At 38.7% G+C, this 10,000-nt stretch overlaps 1 protein-coding gene across 2 annotated transcripts in view; it reads right to left on the minus strand.

Moving 5' to 3' along the window:
• The window catches only part of LOC144968711 (uncharacterized), a 202,646-nt gene that overhangs the window by 7,695 nt on the left and 184,951 nt on the right, over window positions 1–10,000 (minus strand). For both annotated transcript variants that reach the window (XM_078907318.1, XM_078907316.1), the window contains exons 7-9: window positions 8,138–8,308; window positions 3,743–6,291; window positions 1,891–2,234 (exon numbers count right to left, since the gene is read on the minus strand). In XM_078907318.1, coding sequence (XP_078763444.1) covers window positions 1,891–2,234; window positions 3,743–6,291; window positions 8,138–8,308 — 3,064 coding nt within the window. The remainder of the gene's footprint in view (window positions 1–1,890; window positions 2,235–3,742; window positions 6,292–8,137; window positions 8,309–10,000) is intronic.

Here is a 10,000-nt window from a genome sequence, read left to right on the forward strand (position 1 = left end):
AAAGTTAATGTGAGGAAAGGGCGTCCCTTATATATGAGTCACATCTACTCCCTTTATTTTTTTATCTCCATTTTATTGGCTCATTTAGGCACCTCTAGCTTTAATATATATGTAAATAATAAATATGTTTTACTAATATTCTTTTTAAAAACTACGTCCTTCCATGAGGCAATAGACAATACATCAAAATAATGTCTGATGTCATCAGGAATCTTTCTTGTTGTCCAAAGTGAGCAAATTGGGGGTCATTTATCTCGTCCAGTGAAAAAAAAAAAACAATAAATGAAACTGGCCGAATCGGGGCTTGAATCCCGAGCCTTCCGTGTCACAGTGCAAGGCCGTATTCACTCACCACCTCGCCCTTCAATATTCTTTAACTTAAGAACTTATTGAAAGCATTGAAATATCGTAAACTTAAAAACAATATCTTACTGTATAAAACCTTAAAGGGGGGGGGGGGGGGGCGCATCATTAAAAATGATGAAATTTGACCCAGTTTGCTAAAATAAGATTTTGTTGGGATATTGTCATGTGACCATTTGTCTGCATAAAAATTAGCAGGAGAACTTTATCTTTATTTTTTTTCTACTCAAAATTTAAAAAAAAAAATAAATAAATAAAATTCCCTTTATTCATCCCCACGGGGAAATTTTTGTCTTTAGTGTCTATTCCAAGGGAAGACTGGAATAACCCAGACGTCAGCCGCAGTGCAGCGCTGCAAGGTGAGCTAGGGCTAGGTGACTTGCTCAAGGCCACACAACGCAGCGGCGGGTGATCGATCTCGTTACCTTTTGGATACGAAGCAAAGACCGTACCGCTGAACCCCGCTGCCCCAATGTATTTGGTATGGTTAAATCAATGCTCATTTTTAGTTTCAGTGGAAAGGAATGATTGATTTCGTGAAAGAGTAACAAATAGTCTTTATAACTAAGTAAAGGTAAAAATATATCAATGAAAAGTTTAAAATCTCGTCTCTCTTCAACAACAAATCACTTTCTTCATAATTGTGTCATGTGGTCAAATTCCAATCAGAGAGAGAAGTCTGCATGAGGAGAGCTTTTCCCTAAATTAATTTACTTTTACTTTTAAATGCGTTTTTCTCAAAACAACAATCTTCGTCACTAAATACCTAACTCCTCCCTCAATGTTCAACCAATCTTCTTCAAGCAATCCACAAATGAGTGTTATACAAATAAGCAGATCCTCTAGAAACCGGATTTTTGAAAAAAAAATATTTTATGAGTAATTTGCAATTATTTAGGAATAATCGAGTAATAACTTTGACCTTAATTTTTCAAATGTTTCTAATTTAAAAATAAAAAATTGGGCTTCTAGAGTCTCTTTGTTTTCTTTTTGTCTACCCGTGAACAAAATATTATGGATATCGGTTGATAAACAAAAAATTCTTACGCTTTTAAAGGTTTGTTGTTTATTTTCCAATATGGCGTCGTTTCCATAGCAACGGGCAACTTTTTTTTTTGAAAAAAAGTTGTATGCAATCGTCCTTCCCAAACATATACATTTTGACTGTGCATAGACATTTGGGATATTTCATAACATAAAAAAATTACCCTTTAGTGTCGCTTCCCCCCCCCCCCCCCCCCCCCCCTCTTTTAAGTCTTTAATTTCTTTAAAAGTAGAGTCATCTCAATCAAAAGATATTTGACGTGAAAGATTTTTGCCTTAAACTAAAAAAAAAAAATGTAGATACTGCGTTTTTTGTCAAGGTATTGATATGATTGAAATCTCTTGGCTGTGTCCTTTATAGGGCCGGGGTTGGCAGACAATTATATGATGATAATGATGATAATGATGATGATGATGATGATGATGATGATGATGATGATGATAATTCTCAATGTCCTAACTTTATCATCCAATTTTACTTACCTTGAATTATCTCCTACGTTCATGGACTGAGGAGGCCCCTGTTGTTGGTTTGGTGGTGGCAAGCTATGAGGTAAAGGACCAGACATTCCTCTTTGGTAATTATTGACCACGGGCGGTGGATTGTGAACGTTTGCAGATGGCTGCTGTTGGACTGGTGGTAACATCTTAGGGTGGCGCTGCTGATGAAGAGGCTGTTGCATTGCTGTATGTGGCGTTGGCGGTGGCTGATGCGGTTGTTGTTGTTGTTGTTGTTGTTGTTGTTGTTGAGGTGGTGGTGGATGTGGTTGCGTCAGCCTTAGCTTTGGACCATGTTGTCCAAAGCTAATCGGATAACTTGGGATTTGCTATTGAATAAAATTAAATGAAAACAAAATGCAGGTAATGGTTGACATAGCCACACAAATATTATCACGAGTTTGCTCTGGATAGCTGTATTACGTTCTTCTCAGTTTTACACAATCTGCTATCATGTTTGGATGAACTAAATGAAGAGAATTGGAACAAAAGTGAGAAGTCAAAAACTGGTTCCTATCTCATTGGAGGTGTAAACCACTCTTCCGGAGGACTGGATACATACTCTGTGTAATTTATATTCTGGTTGCAGCGTGATGTCATCTTATTTTCTAGTCTATTATTGTATATGCTGGGCGTCAATAAGATCATCCACCCTCGCTCCGTAATCCTAAAAATCTGCCCATACATCCTGCTACTACGATAGTTATGCCACCTTATGGTTCAAAATATCACCTATTCATTATTAGTCCTTCAAAAGATTGGTTACATACAAACCTCCACGGATTTTGGAACCAAAAAAGTAGAAGGTGTTGACGCCACGACATTTCTGCCCTTTTGAGTTAAAAGTATTTTTTTTTTTGAGTTTGTGGGCGCCTGTGACGCTTTTAATACTTTATATGTGTTATGATTAATCTTACTACTACTACTACTACCACTCCTACTACTACTACTACTACTACTACTACTACTACTACTACTACTACTACTACTACTACTTCTACACTGCTACAACAAAAACAACAACTACTAGAAGTAGTTGAAGAAGAAGAAGAAGAAGAAGAAGAAGAAGAAGAAGAAGAAGAAGAAGAAGAAGAAGAAGAAGAAGAAGAAGAAGAAGAAGAAGAAGAAGAAGAAGAAGAAGAAAGAAGAAAGAAGAAGAAGAAGAAGAAAGAAGAGAAGAAGAAGAAGAAGAAGAAGAAGAAGAAGAAGAAGGGAAGAAGAAGAAGAAAGAAGAAAGAAGAAGAAGAAGAAGAAGAAGAAGAAGAAGAAGAAGAAGAAGAAGAGAAGAAGAAGAAGAAGAAGAAGAAGAAAGAAGAAGAAGAAGAAGAAGAAGAAGAAGAAGAAGAAGAAGAAGAAGAAGAAGAAGAAGAAAGAAGAAGAAGAAGAAGAAGAAGAAGAAGAAGAAGAAGAAGAAGAAGAAGAAGAAGAGAAGAAGAAAGAAGAAGGAAGAAGAAAGAAGAAGAAGAAGAAGAGAAGAAGAAGAGAAGAAGAAGAAGAAGAAGAAGAAGAAGAAGAAGAAGAAGAAGAAGAAGAAGAAGAAGAAGAAGAAGAAAGAAGAAGAAGAAGAAGAAGAAGAAGAAGAAGAAGAAGAAAGAAGAAGAAGAAGAAGAGAAGAAGAAAGAAGAAGAAGAAGAGAAGAAGAAGAAGAAGAAAAAGAAGAAGAAGGAAAGAAGAAGAAGAAGAAAGAAGAAGAAAGAAGAAGAAGAAGAAGAAGAAGAAAGAAGAAGAAGAAGAAGAAGAAGAAGAAGAAGAAGAAGAAGAAGAAGAAGAAGAGGAAGAAGAAGAAGAAGGAAGAAGAAGAAGAAGAAGAAGAAGTGATGATCAATTCCGTCCTTACCTGTCGTTCATCTGGAGATGGCATTCGACTCTGATCCTTGAAATTATTTGGAGGGCCGTGTGGTATTTGTAACAAAGGCTCCGCTGAATGTTGTTGTTGCTGTTGTTGCTGTTGTTGTTGTTGGTGTTGTTGTTGTTGATGTTGATGTTGCTGCTGGAGCTGGAACATATACTGATGCTGTTGCTGCTTTTGATGTTGGATTTGTTGTTGCTGTTGTAGCTGCGGATGGTAAAACTGCTGCTGCCGCTTGGGATGCATTGGGACGTAAGCGTTTGGGAGTTGTGATAAAGGAGTCTGCTGTTCAAGTGGTTGCGGTTGTGGCTGTGATGACTGTGGTTGATGCGGAGTGGGTGGTGGTAAAATTTGTTGTCCTTCTCTATTAGGTGGTCCTCCTTGAGGTGGCATATACATATTTGTACTTCTAGGGTTTGCCTGATTCTGTGACCAGTAATAGCTATTGGGAGAATGTGGATTAGGAATTCTTTTATTCCCAGGGTGGATTTGCATCATAACCTCAGGCTGCTGTTGGCGTATTGATCCTCCTGGTTCGAAAACATTAGGGATTCCATCTTTATGTGGAATCATCTGCTTTTCCATTGGGAAGGACGGTTGGTAACCTAAAGGAGGTCGTTGCCATTGCTCTTGCGAAGGGCCTGTTGTGGCGTATTCTGGAGATGGAAGCCTTTGAAGTTTCAACATTGGATTACGCCTGTTTAATGAATCAGAAGACATATGAGCTGGCTGTGGCAGATGCGATAGTGGCCCATGATGCATTATGGGAGCCACTTGTGGAACATGGTAGTCTTTAGATGCTCTGCGATTGGTAGATCTCTTGGCTGGTGGCTTTTGGCTTTCAGATGGTGAATTCGCTTCTCGTCCTGTCCGTTTCATTTCTTTAGGAGATGGTGCTTGTGCAGAATCTCGACCGGGCTTTTTAAAAGAGCTTTGTGTAGTATTTTGAGATGCATCAATAACTCTTTTGTCATTTGGTGAAGGCATTCCTGTCTTGTCTATTTTCTCAGTAACGTATGCCACTAGGTCAATAGCCGGGCTCTTGGATTCAATGCTTTTTGGAGTGTTACTTGAAGGTCCGGAACTGGTCAAACACTGTTCAATATCATTGGCTGGGGAGTGTTCAATAACTTCTTGAGGTACTGGCAATTCATTTGTATTGTACTGAGAACGAGATGCCGTTGGAGGGGGTAACTGCGGAGACGGGGTTTGTCTCGAGACTGGCCGTTTCCTTGACGTTGTAATTTCTGGAGAACAACTTTTATCTTGCTTGCATACAACTCCTTGTAACGCGGTAGGAGAGCAAGGAACACTTGACGGAACTACCTGAGATTCAGAGCTTGCATTTAATATAATTTCTGCCTTGATTGTGTTAGAGACAATCAGGTTGCCAGGAGATTGGAAAGGACGCTGATTGTGAGCCTTTTGGACATTTCCTTCTTTTTGGGTGGTAGTTTTTCTGTGAGCAAACGGTTCGGTAAGAATAGTATCCCGTTTGATATAAGGTCCGGTAACTGACGTCGACTTATCGGCTACATCATCTGAAGTGAATGATTTAAAAGGAGGCATATCACTGGGTTGTTTTTGATGTGCTTTGGTTGGAGCTGAGGCTGTGGAAACAGTGGTTTGTGCTTGGGAGTTTTGTGCTGCTTTAGATTCCACAATTAATGCTAAAGGAGATGAAGGTAGAGATGGGGACCAGGAACAATAACTTCTATCATCTGCAGGTTCAGATTTTTTTGTTGTAGTCAATACTAAGGGCATATTTGGAAAAGATTCAACTGGCGACCCAATAATACAGTCGGAATCATTATTTATATGCAACGGATTAGGTAGAGATGATATTGCAGTCTGAGATGGAGGTGCTGTCTTTAATGTGGATCCCGTTGAAGAGTGCCTCGATGACTTTTTCTGCACCTCAGAAACAATAGAATTTCGTATTTCTTGGATTGAAGAAGCATAGGGGACAGAATTAGATTTTTCTCTTTCTCTCTTCTTCTTTTTGGCACTGTAATATCTTAATATTTCTGCTTTTCGTTTCCTCATCATAGTGATCTGTATTTGCTCCTGCGCTTTGCGTTCTGCAAGTTTATCCAGAGCTCTGAATTCCATAAGGTGCTTTTGGAATTCCTTTTCCAGTTCCTCGTCCGTCATCTTTTTCTCAGATATTATGACCGCCTTAGACGATGTTCCACTTGAAGTAACATTTTGAGTTGAGACACTGGGATTATCAGGGCTGTGCCTATTTGAGGAACATTTCACTGAGAGGTCTGTTGGGATATTCACTCGAGGAGCAAGCCCGATTCTAACAGTCAGATCCTGAGCTGATTCCTGAGTTGAGTGCGATATGTATGACAAATTAAGTGGTTCACATAAGTCACTAGGAGTTGGGTATGGGACAGGCATTTCCGAAGTGAGATCAAGCGATTTTAGTTGCATAAAGGACGAACCGTCGTTTAAATCTTTAGTCATATCTGACACTAATCGATTACTTGTGGTCACAGTCAATTTTCCAGAACCAGTTTGAACATTAGAGTCTGGAAGCAAAAAATACAAAGGAGAAAAACAAAGAGTTGATAAGTTTCGTAAAAGGGTTTGCAAAAAGCTTCAACTTACTATATCTCTTCGAATTTGGACTGATGCGTTTGCCGAATAAAGAAAATAAGCATACCTTTTAAAAAATAAGAAGAAAATAAGCAAAAACACGGCGTTTTAATTTCGTAGATGGTGATGATGTTGATGATGATGACAATATGGCTGATGTTGATGATGACAATGACGATGACGATGATGATGATGGTGTCGATGATGTTAAAGATAATAGAAATGAAAATAATAGTGAATTAATAAAGCTAGTGTGTATCCACATCCTCTAGGGCATTACATAAAAAACTCCAAACATTAATTTTGTTAGACCACAATGTTATTTTTATGATACATCTTAAATCAAGAATACAAATTAATTCAGAAAAAAATCCATTTTACAATGTGTGATTTATACTCGGCCCGATTATCATGCATTCAATTATTGTAGTCGGTTTTTCTCGTGTAATAAATATAAATTGAGCATTTATATAGTGCAATATCCACTTAACGTGCTCAATGCGCTTTACAAGGGATCCCTGGTCAACAGCAACATTTAACATGTAGGACGAGACATGACGCCTGTTAGGCGATATTACAATTTTCGGACAAAGACAACGCTGTTAACGGCCAGGTACTCATTTTACACCTGAGTACGGTGAGAGAATGTGAGTAAAGAGTCTTTTCCAAGGACTCAACTATGCGCCGAGCGAGGCTCGAACCCAGGACCTTCCGATCCGAAAGCGAGTGTCATACCACTTGACCACATAGCCGCACTAAATGTGTACATTACATTAATACCTTCGAACATTTTAAAACTGTAAATATTTAAACATGTTAACTTCAGTATCCGTCTCCCAATAACCACATCTCAACGGGCCTTGATATAATGAAGTATTTGACCGACCACCTAAAAATAGTATTACATGACATATACTACGGGGTGATTTTGATGCTGAAAATTCTATTTATCGCCAAATAAAAATAGACTTGCCAGAAGTTTATGTGGCTTATAATATAATGTATAAACTAGTATTCCCATTCTATGAACGGAGACGGAGAGAGAGAGAGAGAGAGAGAGAGAGAGAGAGAGAGTGAGGTGGAGAGAGAGAGAGAAAGAAAGAGAGAGAGAGAGAGAGAGAGAGAGAGAGAGAGAGAGAGAGAGAGAGAGAGCGAGAGAGCTAAGCTACCTGATTTGTGAAACACAAATACGTATTGACTATAAAAAAAAGTGAGCCGAGACCGAAACGTTTGGAATCTAGTCGTAAAAATAATGTCTTTGGTTTCTTCTCTTACGTCTTTTACGCTTTCTTATTTATTTATATGTAATTTTTGGGTTCAATCGTTGTGCCGGAAATGTCGTTTAATAGCGGCTTTCCTAGTTCGTCATTCCTTTTTTTATAATTTAGTGTTTCTTTTCAAATTGTGAAGAAACCAAACATTATTTTAAAATCATATATCTAGCTATCACTCACATCGCGTTGTTGTTGTTCCCAATCAACAATCCAAATTTGACTGTTCTTGGTTTCTTATTTTTTGATTCAATAGAGCTAGACCGAGTTCCAATACAATAAGATTATTGAAGCGAAAGGTGCCCTAAAATTTCATATTTCTGATTAATTTCAAGTTAAATCCACATTTCGTCACATGTTTCATTCACGCCGACATAAACACAATATGAGGAGGAGGAGGGTCAGATATTTAGAAACTACGAGCCGAGACTAAAATGATACTATCGTGACAAGAAACCAAACTATGTGGCTTTCCACGTTTAGGACTGCCGTTACTCTGACTTCCTACCTTTAGACTGGTCCTTGCTCCAAGTTGTATAGACCGCATCCATGGGCGTTTGAGATGTGACCGTCGTTACCTCCGTAGAAGTACCGGTCTGAGTTTTTGGCTGCGGTAAAACCATCTGAACCGGGAGGTTGCCCTTTACACGGCAAGCACTGATACTGTTCACTGAATTATCTGGAGATTGTCAAATGGATCGATGTAAAACATGTAAATGATTTGAACTATGCACAAAGGAACTCACACTTTCAGCACTCAATTGCTTCTCTATATGAAAGTTGTATCACTTTTTTGGGCCTTAAAATAAAATTGCATAAAAAATAATAATTCGATACTTAATGATTTTATAATCGTTACTTATTACTTCCCTGACATACTCAGGAGAAAAAAATTTGCGTTTTTAAATCTTTGGCTAGAAAACAATTACTTCGAATATAAATTAATCAAAATGATCTCCAACTTTTCAACTGGTACTAAACCTGAATTCTTTTGAGACGTTTTCAAGTTTAAGACTTTTTGACAAGTCAGGAATGTTATTAATCGTATGATAATTGAATCCTATAGACAAACCAGAGTGAAACATACAAGAAAAAAACACTATTAAAAAAATCAGCTTGCTTCGACCGGGGGTTGAATCTCTGACTTCCTTATTACCGGTAAGACGTGATATAAGCACGATTGGCATTCAATTGTCACAACTATCGGGAAAGCTCTGTGGTGTAAGGTAGTACGTCTGACTGGTAATCAGGAGGCTTAAGGTTCGATCCCCAGTTGAGGCAGGCTGATTTGATGAGATCGTTTGTTTGTTTGTTTGTTTGTTTGTTTGTTTTTTTTGGTATTTTTTTCTATGCTTTGTCTAGCACTGTTTCATTCACAGCTTTTCAGATCTGATCTATGAGTGTAAAGTTTTCCAGCCTAAATGACAAAAGGTGAATTGGCAGTGTCCGAGCAGTGGATCAGTCTTTGGCTTTCTGAAAGCTCTGTACTGTCGTACACTTGACTTAAAGAAGAGAGGGAAAGTGGGAAACCCCTCTCGGACGCGAATGGACGGTGCCCCTAGTACGAACTGAAACAAGTCCCGGTAACTCTTGTATTGAGCTTCCTCGACTCCGGACGCGGTTGCACATACGCGATGGAAGTCGACTTTGAAACATTCAGTCCATTGTGGGGACGGTAGCATTAAACTCCTCACAACTGGACGGAAGTTGCCAAGCTTCTGCACCAGCAAGAGGAGACACTTACACGGTTGCAAACAGACTAAGACCAAGAACCAGATTAAAGGCAAAAACGCTTCATCAGTTGGGGCTTTCCACCTGTCCAACATGTACGGGTTGTGGAAAAGAACCCGAAACCGAAAAGCAACTGGTCGAACGTTATTTTGTGACGAAGCTACCGGGCGGGTTCGTGACTGTACAAAATGTATGCGCAAATAATCCGTGGCCCGGATAAACCACTGTAGTGTGAGACGAGACCTTTATTCGCAGCTGCCATACGCTGTCACAACTAGGCATTGTCATTTTGACCAGAAAACTGTTAATCGAAGTATTTATCGAATAAGATGATTCTAAACTTGTCAAAATGTGCAGAACTCGAGATTTTCTGTAACTCATCGTCTCAAAACAGTATTATGTCGGGACTGAATAAGACTGGTAAGATTGAATTTACAATCTTACGTTATAGAATACGACATGAAGTAGGGCCTTTTGCAATGTATTTATTATCCAATAAAAAGAACAGAAATTAAACCCCGGTATCATAGTTATGTCTAGAAAAATGTAATTTCCAACAGCTCGGTCATCCCGACATAATAGCGTTTTTAGAAGGCTGGTCATTCCTAACCTGAGACTTATTCCAGGACTGGTTGCTTTA

This window comes from Berghia stephanieae, chromosome 3 (assembly GCF_034508935.2).
Source record: "Berghia stephanieae isolate SIO BIC M18660-M18661 chromosome 3, UCSD_Bste_1.3, whole genome shotgun sequence".
Classification (NCBI taxonomy): domain Eukaryota; kingdom Metazoa; phylum Mollusca; class Gastropoda; order Nudibranchia; family Aeolidiidae; genus Berghia; species Berghia stephanieae.